Raw genomic sequence first — 16,287 nt, 5'->3', positions numbered from 1 at the left:
AAGACTAAGAGACTTGATCTTTTTCTTTTATCGTAGCCAATGTGAGGCCTTTACAAGTTAGGCAGTTGCCTAGGATATGGCAAAACAGTCCCGAGGGTGTCTTGAGGTGTCCTTAGGGTTTCTTCCTATCTGTCTGAAACAGGTTCACTCTGCTCTCTGTGTTCCACTGCTCAGGAAAGTCTGCAGTGCCAACAGAGCACAGGCTCTCCTTAGTTTTCACTGAAAAAAATACACGATGTGTCCAGCATAAGATAGAGGAAGAGGCAGATTCCTTGTCGGTAAAGAAATATGAGGGAGGCGACCCAGTTTCCCCAACAACTCCCCTTCTCCTTCCCTATCCCATTAGCCCACATTCTCTTCCTGCCCAGCCCACCAGTGATGCCTAATCTCATTTACAGGGCTGCTGCCAGATCTGCTGGCAGCTGCAGTTTCTTGGCCGCTGCTTTCGGTGAGGGAGCCTAGCGCACCGAGGAAGAGGAGGAGAAGGAAGGAGGAGGAGGAGGAGGAAGGCTGCTGCTGTGTGGCGGAGCGGCGGCAGCGGCAGCACCTTTGACGTGCCCGTCCCCCACGTGACGGCCGCTCCATTGCGGGGAGGGAGCTGAGCTGAGCTGCCGCCGCTCCGGCAGAGCACGGGAGAGCCGCAGCCTCGGCGGCGGCGGCAGCGGCAGCAGCGCCTCCGCCCGCAGTGCGTGTGTGTGCGTGTGTGTGATGAGCGATCGCCGCGTCCCTCCGCCCGCTGCCGGCTGACACCCACCGCGCGGGGCGCGCCAGGAGCCGCAGGAGCAGCCGAGGAGCCGCGGCCAGCGCGCAGTGACCTTGGCCCAGAGGTAACCGAGCGGGCGGGCTCCGCGCCCCTCCGCGCCCCCGCCCCGCGCCTCCCGCCGCGGAGCCGCGGCCCCGCTCCCGCCGGGCCCCCGGGCGGCGCCGCCGCTGCCGCCGCTGTCCGCGGTGCTGGAAGGAGCTGCGGGCGCCGCGCCGGGCTGCCCGCGGGGGAGCCGGTCCGGTCCGGTCCGCCCGGCCTTTGGCCGCCCGGAGCCGCGCAAACCCCGCGGGCGCTGCCGGGGCAGCGCGGGCCGGAGGGCGGACGGGGGGCAGCCAAGCCCGAAGGTGAAGGGACTCGGGGGCTGGGGAGGGCTCGGGAGGTTAGCGCTTGGAGTAGGGCTCGGCGGCTCTCCGGGCTCTCCGCATCCGCCGGTGTGGTCTGTAGATGGAGCACATTCTTACACCTGCGTGCAAAGCCGGAGCTACGGCATGATCCGAGCTCTTGCTCAGTGCAGCTCCCGTGTGACCCGGGGGAGGGCGGGGAGGAGACGGGGCTGGCAGGGAGCCGGTGTTTGGCGGTAAAGTGCGATGAAAGTAGGTGAAAGCAACCGGAACAGTGTTCTGGCTTGGTTCTTCATTTTCCCTCGTCACCTGCTCCCCTGCCCCGCCGTATGTACGAGCACAGATGGGCTGGTGAATTACAGGGAGGTTCAAAGCGTCTGGTTTGCTTTTCGTGCGTTTGACTGTTGTGAAAGTTGCTATGACCCGAGCTGCGAGCGGAGGGCACTGCTGAATCCACGTCACGGGCCGAGTCAGCCCTCACAAAACTGGCCTGGAAGGCGCAGAGCGTCCCTTGGTGAGCTCCGTGCAGGGGAGGAAGAAACGCTTTGTGAGGAGGCGTCTGTGTGATGTGGTGGTTAGCGGTGTGTCAGGGAGCTGCTCCCAGTGACAATTCATTAATGTTTAAATTAGATCAACACGTTACATCCATAATTTACCGGCAAAAGAGAGTAATGACAGTAAATGGCGAATTAGGAGCTTCGCTCCCGTGTAAATATCTGTTGGAGCGAGAGCATACGCTGATTTTGATAACGTGTTGGTAGAAAGTCAGGTCCATTAATCATCAGGGAAGCAAGGAGACCTGAGGCGATGCCCTATTGAAACCACTTTTACCTTTTACAGTGCAGCATCCAAAAGCGGATCAAATTTGTGGGACATGGCACAAGGAAATAATTATGGGCAAAGCAGCAATGGGGTGGCTGATGAATCCCCAAACATGCTGGTGTACAGAAAGGTAAGCCTTTGTATTTTTCAGAAGCTGAGGAAGGTGAAGTCCTGGACTTTTTTTGCCTAGCAAGTGAAGCCATTATTTTTGTTTCTCTCCAATTCCTTGAATAGAGAAATTACTGTATCTGTTGAATGGTTTGAAATGGTAAAATTTGCACACGTCAACTTTGCATCTTGTTCAGAAGCAGCTGCTTTTCAATTTGAGATACTTGATGTATTTCAGTCACTTTCTGCATTGATACATATGATATGTGATGGTGGTGATGTTCCAGAGACTGGACCATGTTTTCAGCTCAAGTGTTCACTTTAAAAGTTTTATTTGTAAAATGATTTCATATGTATTAAAGCTAAATATTAACTGTACAATACAGTGTTTCTGTCTTGTGCAGAGAAGTTTGGAACCATTAATTTATTTCATATGAGGGGAAAAACTGATTAAAGATTTCACTTATCTGTGATTGCCACAAGTCAAAAACCCCCCAAAACCATACACTTTAGAATTTTTCTCTGGGAAGGCTTCTAGTGTAGTTATTCTTACAACATCAATACACTAAATTTCCAGGTATTGAACTCTAATAGTGAGGCTTATTTAGTGATTATGCTTTAATTTAAGTGAGAGTAAATGCTTGGAGATTTTGAGTTATACGTTTGTTTTTTTTTTTTTTTTTAAAGTCTTAATTGCATCTAAGAAAAAGGAATAACAACATAAATTCCAATAATAGTGGAGAAAAAAATAATTTTGCTGTTGTAAATTGAAATAAGTAATTATACAACTGCTTGTTTATTCTTAGAACACAGTGCTTCTTAACTTGTTTGTGGTTGTTTTTACCAGGTGGAAAAAAATCAATACTTTACTTTGTTAGAGGCATTGACTTTTCCCCTTACAAGTTAACTATAATAGAAAACATCTGATATATAATCAGTTTAGTCTTTGAGGTGAACTGAAGTATAAACAGTAACTGTGGTAAGTGTTCTTTTCCCAGAAATTAAAAAATAGTCTCAAATTGAAGTCTGATGCATGCTTTTTTTCTCTTCATGTTTTCAGATACATTGCTGATTTCACTTAGTTTGTTGTATCTGCTGTTTTGTGAAATTAGGTTCCTTTTTACATAAGTAAATGTGGTTATCCCTCTACGAATGCACATCTAGAAAAATACAGGATTACCTTGCCATTAACAGCACAGGTGTGTTTCAAAAGGCAATTGCATACATGAAAATGTGCTGTACATATGAAAAGCAATATACCAGATCTTATATTGTTCGTTATAGGTTTTTGATCTTTCTAAACAGAATCTTTCCACATTTGCCATTTACTTCAATGCTGGCAAAAAGGTCTTTTCTCCGCTTATTTAGGACACAGAAGGACAACACAGAGAAACTGTTTTTCTCTTCCTTTGGTGAGTTTGGTAAAATTTGTGGTAAAATTTGTCACCTATGGTGTTTAGTATGACCTCATGCCAAAATTTATCATGGCCTCAGGGCAGCTTCACCTCTGAGCAGCATCCAGATTGAATGAACAGCTGAGGGAAGTGACGAGAGTCCTGGTGGTGCACAGGAGATTTGAAAATGAGGAGTGGGAATAGGACACACCACCTCAGGTGTATGCTCAGCAAATCAAGACATCAAACACCTCTTTTGTTCTCTGTGATACATCTGCAAAGGGATGATATGAATTTGTGTCCTGCAGTGCAGCAGTGGTCCTTCCCTTGTTGTCACTAAGTCACTAAGAGCACAAGTTATGCTCTGAGTATTAAACTTTGAAAAATACTGACCTTGAAAATACTGACCTTCTACAGCATTGCCTGCCCTATTTGTTTGGTTTTTGGTTTTTTTTTTTTTTGCCTATTTATTTTTGTAGCACAGTGAATTAAAGATAATTTCAGATTATGCACACTGTGTTAGAGTAGGTAGAGAAAACTGAGTAGCCCTTCCTTTGGCAGTACTCAAGAAACAGGCAGCAAAATAATAGATAGCTTTTCAAGAAGTTGTCTGCCTTTTCTTGAAATAGGATATTGGTGTAAGCAAACATGTTCTAAATTCTGGGTCTGGAACATAAAAGGAAGATAGTCAAGTGGAAATCATGTCACTTTAGAGTATATCATCTCTGAGTATAATTCTTTAATAGGAACAACTAAATCACAGGATTCCTTGTAATACATTTGAAAACACAACACTTCTCTCTCTGTCTGTCATTGTGTTGGGAATGAAAGCACTGTATGAACAAAGAACTAGATCTGACAGCTTTGTGAAGGACTTTCTTTTTTGGCCAACTGGAAACGTATGAACAGTTTTTAGAAAAAAATATAAACATGCTACTGGCTGGGTTCAGTCAGAACTGAATTTGAAGTCTTATATTTTGAATAATGTTGTCAAAATGCACAAAGGTGGAAATGCTTTCTTCCAGTAGTTTATACATGAACAGATGGAAAAGCACCCATTTTGTGATATCTGTACTGGCAAAGAATAGATGGGATATCTCTTACTTATGTTAACGGAGAGTTAAAATTTGGCTATGCTGTGAAGACTGTTATTTTGGCTATAAACCATAATTTTGTAATCTGGTAATTCTTCCAGTCTGTCTAACTTCCAGACACAATCTGAACTAAATATGTTCCTAACTACATGGAGTTATAGCCCTGTATTGCCTAAATCCTAATTCTGTCTGGAGCGTTGTATAAAAAATTTTATGCAGAATCAAGTCTTAGTGTTTTCAAATTTGGTTTTTAAGGCTTAATTGTCTCAAACTCTTGACAAAAAAGGATGGTTTTCTATTTTTTAAAATACATTTTTTTTGATTAGTTGCTTATTTGAAGAATTGAACAATTGATAATCAATTTGTAATCTCAAGTAATTTAGAGTGTAGCTAGTATCTTATTCTCATAGTAGCTTTTATTCCTAGCTGAACAGTGGTTTCATTAGATTTTGCTTTCAAAAGAGAATTAAAAAAAAATCAGCATAGGATAATTCAATATGCAATACACACATAACTAAGAATAACTTGCTTGAATCTGGAAAAGACAGCAGCACAGATAAATAGTTCCCTATATAATTTTTACTCTGCCTTTTAAGATGCTTGTGTCAGTGTTTTTAGGCCTTGGGGAATAATTTTTATTTTAATAGGATGTCAGCTGCATTATTCTTTTTGTCTATCAGCCTAATTATAAAGTAATGACATGTGACACATCATTGGCACTGACATACCTTAGAAAAAGTCCTGAATTTTTCTGCTGGTAGCCTGAGGCAAATATGAAAAATGTAAAACCCCTCCTTTCATTTCTTCTCTGACAGAGTCCATTCTAGTCAGCAATTAAAAGAGATAAGAGACTGAAATCCCTAGTATTTTAACATCACAAATTGCTCATGCAGAAATCTCATATTTTGGCAACACTAACTTGCTGCTGCAAGCTAGGTCTTAGGGAAGAAACTTCAGATGTAGTAGTGTAGTAGAAGGCCCATACTGTAGAGTTTTTCTAAGTTTCAGAGCCTGACCAGCCTTTTTTTTTTTAAATAGTTTTAAATCTCTGTGCACAGTTAAAAGAATAAGAATTTCCTGTTAGGAACTTCTGTTTTAGACCTACTACTGGTCTTGCTAAACCTTTCTTTATCTTTCTGGTCTGTGCTTTGCTTACTTTTTCAGTCAAACATATGCTGCAACTATTAGGAGTCCTGATTTGCAAGTTTAATGGTTTTTGTATTGCTGCCTGAACTAATTTCATTTGAGAGCTGATAGCTTTATTTTGTAGCAATAAGATTATCCTTGTTTGAAAGGTAATATTCTTGTGGCTGAGATTTTGGCTCTCTACCTTCCTCACTGCCCCAAGTATTAAAATAGCTTTTGCCAAGTTTGATTAAAATCACTGACAGTGGGGCTTTTATAATCTAATAAAGATAATGAGGTGTTTGTTCTGTTTCTGTGACAGTGGTGGAAGGTCATATATGTAAGTACTCATGTATAACAAGGGCTGACTTTGTAATCTCAAACTCCTTAGTTTATCGTGATCTGATATTCTCCATAGAAACCATGCCTCCAAAGCCTGATACTTTCCAATGTTGGTGCAAAGGGGCAATAGCTGCAGGAGCAACACCTGAGGAAACAGTGACACCATCTTTTAATAACCATTCTCCATCTCTGCTTCCACCAGCGATGACTTCCAGTGTAGACTGCAGATAGTGCTGTGTTCTCATGTGGCCTTTGTTAACTGCTCCCTGAAAAGATTGTTGGAAAAAAAGATATCATGGATAACTGTGTTCCTTAGAGCCTGCAAGACTAAGGAAGGACATTTTAGGTGGATTTTTCTGGTGCTGTCACTCACTTTGAGAAGAGAAGAATCACTCTGGTACTACATGTTTCTGAATATGCCATGACATTCTATGAGGGCATCTTGTTTGTTACTACTTTGGAAAATTCAGGGTGCTCTAAGGTATTTAGAGATAAATTGTGTGGGGTGTTTTTTTTTTTTTTTTTTTTGTGTGTGTGTGTGTGTGTGTGTAGTTTTTCCTAGTGTGTTTATACAATTTTTTTAAAAAATATTATATTACACACCAGATTATGCTGTTTCTTCTTCTGAGAAGAAGAGTGGCACTGATGTGAGTCTGGTTGATGGTCTTGGTGTTATTCCAACACTCATCATTTTAGAATTGGTGGGGAAGGATCTACATTTGTGAATCTTGGGAATTCCTGCTGTAGTAAGAAAAGAATTTATGTTCCTACCCAATAAGTCATGAGGAAGTTGTAGTCCTGGATTAGCTGGTTGATAGTGAAGTAAGATTTTGCACAGGGAAATTTAGGGAACAGGAACTTAATAGAGATGGACAGAATAGATGCTAGATGCTGTGGAGTGCCTTTTGTTTTCCTATATGCTCTCACCCTAATGTTTTGTATCTATCCTCTGTGCAGATTCACTTGGCTATTTTCTCTCCTGGAATGGTTATAGTTAGTGCTAGGTGTAGCATGTATCTAAATTTTGTCATCATTTGAGATAAAAGCAGTATAAAGGATTTGATTGTCTTCACAACTATATAGAATGACTAAAAATCCCAAGGAAACTCGATTAAAAATGCATCTGAGTCTGCAGGTGGCTAGATCAGTGAGAGGGGCACTTGTCCTGTTTTGGTGATTCCTGCTGGTATTTTCCATCCTTTCTGTTCTCCTCTTCCTTCCACTAGGTGTAGAAATACGTCAAGTGATACTGCAGTGAGAGGTTTACTGCTGCTTACTGTTCTGGGCTTGATGTGCTCACATCACTGGCATTACTGTCAAATGCAAAAACCCCACAGCATTCTGTGCCACCATGGTAATTCCTTTCTCCATCCCACATATGCCGTCTGAAAAATGTATGTGCCTGTTTTGATTGTGCATTGTCATTTTCAGTTTCTCTGCTTCTTTCCTTTGAAGCAGTCTACATTTGTAGCTATGGAAACAATGATGCTATTGAGAGTGACGTGCAATATCGAGGCAGAAATTGTTTGTTTTGGAGTTTTGTTTTCTTTCAGTTCAGGCTTAAAGCATTCTTTGTGGACTGCAGGAATTTTATAGTAACTCTATCATATCATAATATTTGACAGGTCCCCACCAAAGCTGATAAGAACTATACTGGTAAATACAATAAAATACTTCCATGTACGTACAACTTTTTAAAATACGCTACTGCTTTAAAACTTTTCTGTCAGGGCTGTGGAAGGATAAGCAGTGCTGATATGTAGTAATATAGAATGTGAGCAATAGCTGGTTTTCAGCTATGACTCTAAAAAGCAAAGCTTTTGTGAAAGACATACATAGAATTATTCTCTGTGTTGCAGATGGGTAAACTGGGATGCAATAGTGACATGCCAGAGCAGAGTAAAAGCTAAAAATCCTTTTATTTTTGGTAAAAAAAGGAGCAAACTATTTTCTACAGAAGAGGGAGCATAGAGCTAAGACTGCAAAATACTACCTGGAACTACCTGGAATGGCATCCATTACTCTTGCCTTATTTTCCCTGCCTCTTTTTTTTTTTTTTTTTCTTTATGGAAACAGATTTCAGTAGTGGGGCAAGAAAAATCTGAATTTTAATAGTGTTAATATGAACCTTACCAAAATGCATAAGGGAAGAAAACTTTGAGGGTGGACTTAGTACTAGTAGAGATGGACCACTTCAGAAAAATATCTTCAGTTGAAATTTTGAGATGATGATGCATTGAAGAAAAAGTGCAATTTCCCCTGGTGAAGAGATCAGCTGAGAATTTTGATTTTTGGTGAGAGATTGCCACCAGCTACAACTAAAAACTGAAGATAAAAAAGGTTGAGCTAGTTTTAAAAATATGTGTTGGTTATAAGAGTAACTGGAATAGATACAGTGGGAATGAGGCTGGCTGGGAAGCCATGGGGGACATTGGAGCAGAACGGTCTGAGAAGCAGAGTTGGGAACTGCAGTTTCATTTGGCACCTGAGAACAGCCTCGGTTAGTGCAGGAGAGCAGCCTGGCCAAGAAATAGAGCTGTAGGAATAGGCATAGGAGCATCTCATAAATTCATTGCAACTGCCAGGGGAAGCTTTTACTAGATAACTTATGAAATTCTTAACTGACAGGAATGGGACTGTGGCATTTGGACTATTTAGCCTCCAAAAATCTGGGGCTGGTTTTGTGCTTGTGTGTGTATTTATCTGTGTTTGAAAGCTTCCTTTTACAGATGCTGCTGTGGATCTTTCTCAGTTGGTAATGCTCAGCGTGTCTTAGAGAAGACAGTTTTATGGGCTTAGTTTCAGAGAAACTGCCTTGAACGTGAAGGTGGTCAGGGCATCACAAAGCTGGGTGACATCAGTCTTGCTTACTCTTACTGTTACTGCCTTCTTACTGTTATTCCCTCAAATATACTTCTGGCTAAAAGTTTTTGCTGATGATTAGAAACTGGAAAGATGACATTGTAATGTATATTTTATCCATATTTTTCCAATGAAGAGGCCTATTTTTCAAGATTTTTATAGTTTCACTATTTTTACTCAATCAAGTGCATCTCTATAGCTGTTAAATGAAACTGAAGTCTATTAGATCCATGGTGTCATTCAAACAAGAAATCCTTTTGGGGAAGGCTCTAAGAATTTATCGTGTAGTATTCATATCAAACATGTGCTGGTTTGAATCTGAAAAACCTCAGTCAAGAGCCAAATAAGCACCAAGAACCATCTGGATGGAAATTTATCCATTGCAGTGAAATGATCATTCTCCTGGCATTCATGTACTGTTTTTACCGAAACTCAGTAAAATGGGAATTTTGAAGCTGTATTAGCTCTTCTGCGTCACTTCTGCTCGAGTTGTGTGTTTGCTTTCTTGCTCTGACCTGTGCTGAATCCTGTTTACTAATGGAGTGTGAAGTTCTAGGGAGATTGTGCCACAGAGAAAGAGGTAGCAAGCACAGAGGATCTCTTCACAAAGCAGTTTGGATGTACAAGGATTACCTAGCTGAAAGTGAAAACTGCTCCCTGTAACATCAAAGGAATTTTTTGTCTCTTCCACTTATTCTTGGTGATGAAGATGGTTGTATAATGCGAATGTACATGTGTGTATAGGCATATCCTCCCAGCCATGCAGAGTCCTGCTGCCCTAAGACCTATTGATTATTGATTCATTATTCAATAGAGATGACCAAATGGTTGTACTAAAAATGTATAGCATTTGTATTTAAATATATAATAGTTTTTTTACTATGCCTCATGTATGTGACATAACACTATTGTACATTTTCTTCCATGTTATGAAAATTAATTGCACTGAAACATTTCAATTAGCTGTTTAAAAGCACCCTTAATTCTGATGGAAAGCTACAGTTTTTCTGATTTCCTTTTGTATCAGGATGAATAAGCAGTTTACTGAATGTTTTTTGAAAGACATATTAATGCTTCTTAACACCTACACTTCTCTGACCTAGAAACTGCAAGAAGTATTAATCTTCTGTGAGCTGGATTCTACCCTCAGATGTAGATTCATGGCATCTCTTGATATCAGCAGGAGACATATAATTGCATTTGATGTAGAATCAATATCAAAAAGAAGAATGACAAAGCTTAATAATAACCCTCAAAATTACAGAAACTTTAGTCAAGTATTTTACAGTAAGAATTCTCTTTATGTTGTATACGTCTGTCTGTATGAAGGAGAAAATACAGAACATTTTGTGGCTGTACTGCAAACCCCTTGATATTAGCATATTTAGTGCTGCAGGCATAAGTTCAAAATTGTGATAAAGGATGGCTTCTTAGGAAAAAATGTAAAAGTTAATGTATGAATGCTATTGTATAGGGCTATACTATAGTTTTTGTTTGTACAGAGTGGTATGTTTTAGCTGTGCAAAATAGGTGGTCTGTGGTATAATTAAACAAGTTTTAGTGAAATTTTATAAGGATCTGTTGGCTCTGTGCAAAGTACTTTAAGTTTATCTAAGTACTACATTAGGTGGTAAAGTGCTATAGTTACAGGTATGCAGTTTTAGACAACCAAAATGCTATAAACAAGAGTTCTGTATGGCTGCTCACAGCATTACTAGTTTTCAAATGTCTCAGTTTCTTTAAGAGTTACTAAGCAACAAAAATTCTCATTCAAGTCACTAGGAGCTAAAGGTTTTTAGTGCCCTTTCATAAATCACGTCTGTGACTTGGTGGAGTCATCACACTACCTGCCTGAAATATCTAGATCCTGGCTCCTGTGAACTGGAGGGTGTATCAGTGTCCATCACAGTACAGGAGCCATACTAATGCCTATAAAAGGTAATGCATTGGTTTGGTTTCCAAAAGTGAGAAGAAATACCTTCAGCTTGTTTAAATGAATAGCTGATACAGTGTTTTATCTGTGCTCATTTCTTAAAAATCTGTACCACAAGAAGAGTACCTCTGCTATAGGAAAATCTTTTTCAGAGTTTAAGCAATGTGTTGCTCTAGAGATAGTTGTGCTCTGAAGCACTTAAGTTTGTTCAGAAAGGAAAAAAATAGTTCTGATCTTGCTTTCTCTTCCACTCCATTTCTATAGCATTTTTTTTGGATGTTGACGTTCATATTCAGCAGTTTACTGAATACACTGTTTTGTCCTCAATACAAGTATTGAGGTAGAGTTTGTATCTTGTTTTGAGGTACATTGAGAAGAAAAACCTGTGGAAATATTCTATTTATGTAGCTGTATTTGAATTTATCTGTGGTGTATCTGTGGCTGTCATGCCATCCGCCTTTCAACAGACATTGTGACACATAGCTGGTGATGCAAGCCATAGCCAACACTTGTTGTCTCTGGGATTATTTTGCTTTACATTAGTGGTTTTTTTTTTTTACATTAGCTGCAGAAGTTGAGGGCCAACTTTGATTCCAAGTTACTGGACTTGAAAATAATTTCTAATTCCATATTCCAAAGTTTAGGAACTCTCAGCTATAAATTACAGAAAATAAGGCATGCTGTTGTGCAAGGTGAAGCTCAGGGCCTTCACTTGCCATCTTTATATAATACGTATATAAATTTAATTTAAATGCATTGAAGGTTTATATGTCTTCCTTCCCCTTCAAACAGGAATTCTACATTTGTGTTCTGTGAAATAATTTATTTCAGTAGATCATTGTATGGGGGTTTATTCTTGGTCTCTTTTGGCAGTATTAAAGGATTTGGAGTACATCAAGGACAGAATGCTGAGTGTGAGGCACAGAGAGAAAAATTTTAAAATTGCATCATTCTGTCACTTGCAATACGCTGTATTCATGTGAGCTACATACCTTTTGTTCCAGCTGGGGAATATGGCGAGGCAATCAGGGATGACCAAGACCACCAGAATTCTGTTGGTGCTTCAAGAAAGGGTGCTGGAGCTTCACTAGGTGGTGCTCTTCCTCCTGGGTAGGGAACACACATCCCCCAGGAATGCTGAGAGGGGTTCTCTTGAGGAAACAATGAATGCTGGTCTCATAAAGAGGTCTTCCATGCTAGATGTTGAGCTTGGTGCCACTGCCCTGGTCAAATTGTTGATCAAATCTTTTGACAGTGGTTTTAATTCATTGATCCTTGTTCTGTGGTTTCCAGGGTGGGAAGTCTCCACTGTCACCATGTGTTCATCAGCCTAAACACTGCTGTTAATTGTCTGCACTCATGTTACACATGGGAGGCTGCAGGGTGTAGCAGTCTGTTGGCAAGCTGAAAGGACATTTTTTGTGCATAAGATTTTCAATCTAAATACAAAATAAGAGGCATTGAAGTGATTTGGGGAGACCAGTCAGGAAAGGCTGAGACTAAGTAATTTTTATTTTTCCCCCAGTACATAGAATGGTCTTTGTATCACCTTCTAAACAGTATTTGAGGATCACCGATATAGAACTGAAATTTGCTACAAATTCAGTCATTCACATGATTTGGTCCATATGTCAGTGATTTTATTTTTTATCTTGACAGGTCTTAGCAAGAAGAAATATGTTTCTGTATGTTCTCACTTTTCTCCCATATCCCACCTCTTTAACCTTTGCATATAATCCATGTAGACATGGTAAATGGATTTTAGTTGAATAGACCATGGCTGATATGAATATATCAACATCAGTTTAAGGTATAGCTATGTGGTTGGTTGCACTGATAATTTTGTACTATTCTATTTCCAAGCTATCTTGATTAGTATTTACAAGATGGACTGTTTCTGTGCCTATGTATTAGCCACTTAGAGTTCAGAATGTTACTAGAAATGCATTATTACTTTTCCTGGGGACATTGAATGTCTCAAACCTGTAGTAGATGCAGTTAAGGGTAAAGGTGCCTCCTCAAGTGTTTTTTTGTTTTTTGGTTGTTTTTTTTTTTTTTAGCCAGGTTCTTTCCTATTTACCTTGTAGAAGTAGAGGTGGAATTTTGCCTTATGTGGCACTAAGTGCAGAGTAACTGCTGTTCTCATTAAAGTTATTAAGGTTATTTCTTTAAAAAGTAGTACCACAAGCTTTCTTTGTTGGTGAAGTGCTACTACAGAAGTTGTTGCACACTGGGGCTCTGGTGGTGGTGTACTAGAGGGGTAAATTCCAGCTTTTCTTGTTTTCCGCTGAAGTAGGCTACATTGTACAATGAATTAGATGAAACATTAAAAAAAATTAGTATTTTCCATTTTCCCTTCAAAGAAAATGAATTTAATGATGACTTTTCAATTACCTGTTCCTTCCCCAGGCTAAATAAGTTCTACAATTGATATATCCATTGTAACATGGACTACTAATGCAGCGAATGATATCTGACAAGTGAGAATAAAGGACATAATAGTCAGTAGCCAGAATAGCACCTTTTTCCTGGAAATGGATGGAGTCTTGAGGACATAATCTGCATTAGAACACAGTGGCAAAACAGTGGCAGAGAGTGTATTATACTAGAATTCAGCAGTATCCATACTTTCTGCCAAGGCTAGGGTGATTTGTGGTCAGTGCTCTGTTACATCACTGTCCTAATGTCAGATCTCAGCTGATTACATCCCTATAGGGCTGAAAGTGATCATGCAGGAAGAGTGTGAAAGTGTGAGAAGTTGTCTGGATTGTGCTGCTGAGTGGTTTTGAATAAACCACTCCATATCAAATGAGCTGAAAGACACATAGACACTTTGTGCTTTACTCTGGAAACAGATTAAAAAAAAAGGTGGGTATTATTTTAAATAATATGTGAAAAACCATTTATCTTAAAAGTAAATGACCCCTTTCCATTTCTCTGAAAAGATTGGAACAACAGAAAATCTTGATTTGTGCAGTGCTTTAAAAACCGTAAACTCCTCATGGCTGCAGAATTCTTGTAATGGTACCAGAATGCTGTTTGCTTAAGAGCAAGGAGTTAGATTAAAAATTGGGTAGTGGAAACATGGAATGAATAATTGTTCTTCTGTCATGTTTGAAAAAATGGTGGTTATTCTCTACCTCTCTTTCCCATTTTCAATTTGGAGATAATTCAAGTGGATTATGAAGGCACACTGATGATAAGATTGTGGTTTTGAACATTGTACAGTATCGTGATGGCAGTTTTGCAATAACTATTATTTCCTTATTTTTCTGACACACCTTTTTCCAGTTGTGATTCCACTGTGAATAATTATGGATCCAAACTTTGGCTTTGGTGAAGTGATTTTGTTTCCCTTTAGAGTTAGGTTTCATCAGCCTGGAAAACTTTGTCTGTCTCCCAGTGGAGTGTAAGTGGAGACACAGTGGCTAAATCTCCACATGGTGTGCTGATAATATGCTTTCTAGAGTCATTGCTTCTGTTCCTTTACCTACTTCTAATTCTTCAGTAAGTGATGACAGAGGAAAGGAGATGTACATGACCTACGGTACAGACCCATCTGTGAAGACCAGATGGCATATTTAACAAATTTTCCAATTATTTGGTTATTTTCCCTTCCATTTCCTATAAATTGTCTGAAACTCATGTGCTGAAAGAAGCAAGAATGATGGAAGTGCTGACCTTTATTGACAGAATGGCATTTTGTGCTTTATAACCACTGCATCCTAATCTCACTCTGTAATGTCTCTAAGTGCTGTGTTCAAGTGCTTGTGTTTCTATGGAGGTCAAGCACATGGGTGTTGGGATTTTTTGTTTGTTTGGGTTTTTTTTTTTTTTTTTTTTAATTCATGCTACTAAAAACCCAGAGGGTATCTGCAACTGATGTGTGGTTCCATGTTTGTGAGATTTACATTTTCAGGAATTTAAAGCTAGTCAGAACACTGAATAGGTGTCATGGTGAGTGACTCAAGGAACACTAATCCACGCTCCATTTACCCCAAGCTTTAATTTTTGTAACATATACTTTAATTGTATCTTTCAGCAATATATCCTAACATTCATGATGCTGAAGCAGGCTTTCAATTTACATTCATAGGGAAAGAGTGAGTCTAATGTGGATAGTGATGATTTGAATGAACCTATGCAGCTTCATACACAGTACTCCCATGAAACATGATTATCAAATCAAGTGGCTTGTTTGTTTCTTTTGCTTGGCAGTTGTGGTTGGTTTGTGGATTTTTGGTGGTGTAGTTTTGTTTGCTTGTTTGTTTTCACTGAGGTTGATGTTATTGACTTCTGTGCCGTTGCCAGCAGGATGCAATTCCCCAAACTCTGTGTGTGCATATGTACCCATGTAGGGTATTCTGGCATTCTAGTTTTGCCTAAGTTGTGCTCTGGAATGATGAGCTTTGGCGAAACATAAAATATTTTCCTCAGTTTGGATTAGTGTCCAGTTTTTGTTTCACTTTTCATGAACTTTTGTAAAATAACATTAAGAACACCTTATTATGTCGCTACTAAAATCCATGATGCTAAACCGATGTATTTGTCAAAAGCATCTTTACCTCTCAGAGGCTGAGTTTTTTTAATTATAAGTAGCAACTTATAACACTAAAATCAATATCCCTTTAAGTTGTTTTTATAGAATGTTGCTGTGTGCTAATGAGGTTGAGTCATGGTCCTAGACGCTGCATGATTTTGAGTCTGATGCTATGTTGGGTTTAGTGCAGTTTCTGGCTGTATCTGAGGGACATACATGACAAATTACAGTTTGAGGCTCATCAAGATTTTCCTTCTGCAATCACAAAAAATTTATGAGCCATCAGACTTTTGAAATTTTAGTTCTATTTTCAGTGCTTCAGTTCAGTATAGAAATCTAGTAAATCCTTAATTTGCATGATTTTATTGCACTGAAATTTAAACCATGTTCCCTGAGCAAGGGACCAAATTAAACACAACATACAGTTGATGTGGACTAAAAAAAAATGCAGCTTATATACAGAGGCAAGATTTATTTCTTAGTCTAATTAAAGTATTAGCATCCTAATCAGAGTTTTTATTTGTCCCATTATAATATTTTACACAGACTCTCAAATCTTTATCCCCAATTATCCTGTTGTTCTTGATTTCAAAAAGTTTTAGAGCTAGAACTCAAACATGAGCTGTTTGGTATCCATTACTTTCTCTGCTGTTAAGCTCTTGAGGGCCCTAGGATCAATAATGCCAAGTTGTCTTCTAGAAGGGTGGTGAAGGAACTGCATCCTCATAGAAACAGTATAAGTTTGATGGTAAGTATTTCTTCCTTCTTGGAACTGCTTGTATTTCTAATTCTGTGTTTGCTAACATGACCATATTGCTTGCTCTTTATTTGTTGCTTCCCAAGTTCTATTTTATATCTGAGTTTTACTATATAGGTTTTGTTTTACCCAGCTACCCCTGCATTCCTTCACCAGGAATTTGACAATATATGATTTGTGTTTTTAGTCCTGGAGCCCAGTTGTCA

At 39.4% G+C, this 16,287-nt stretch overlaps 1 protein-coding gene across 12 annotated transcripts in view; it reads left to right on the top strand.

The window, feature by feature from the left end:
• Positions 1–423: 423 nt before the first annotated feature.
• Positions 424–16,287, top strand: part of RGS7 (regulator of G protein signaling 7) — a 250,885-nt gene continuing 235,021 nt past the window's right edge. For 5 of the 12 annotated variants that reach the window (XR_011680081.1, XM_071432724.1, XM_071432752.1 and 2 more), the window contains exons 1-2: positions 424–827; positions 1,945–2,056. Coding sequence is in view for 11 of the 12 variants with exons in the window: in XM_071432724.1 (XP_071288825.1) it covers positions 1,979–2,056 (78 nt within the window). In the remaining variant the exon portion in view is untranslated. The remainder of the gene's footprint in view (positions 828–1,944; positions 2,057–16,287) is intronic. The other 7 variants (XM_071432768.1, XM_071432760.1, XM_071432777.1 and 4 more) reach the window with 3 other exon arrangements.

Source organism: Agelaius tricolor, unplaced genomic scaffold (genome assembly GCF_023055355.1).
Source record: "Agelaius tricolor isolate 1412-34295 unplaced genomic scaffold, bAgeTri1.0.p SCAF_1, whole genome shotgun sequence".
In the NCBI taxonomy this organism is placed as follows: domain Eukaryota; kingdom Metazoa; phylum Chordata; class Aves; order Passeriformes; family Icteridae; genus Agelaius; species Agelaius tricolor.
This window is presented reverse-complemented; position numbering and strand designations above follow the sequence as displayed.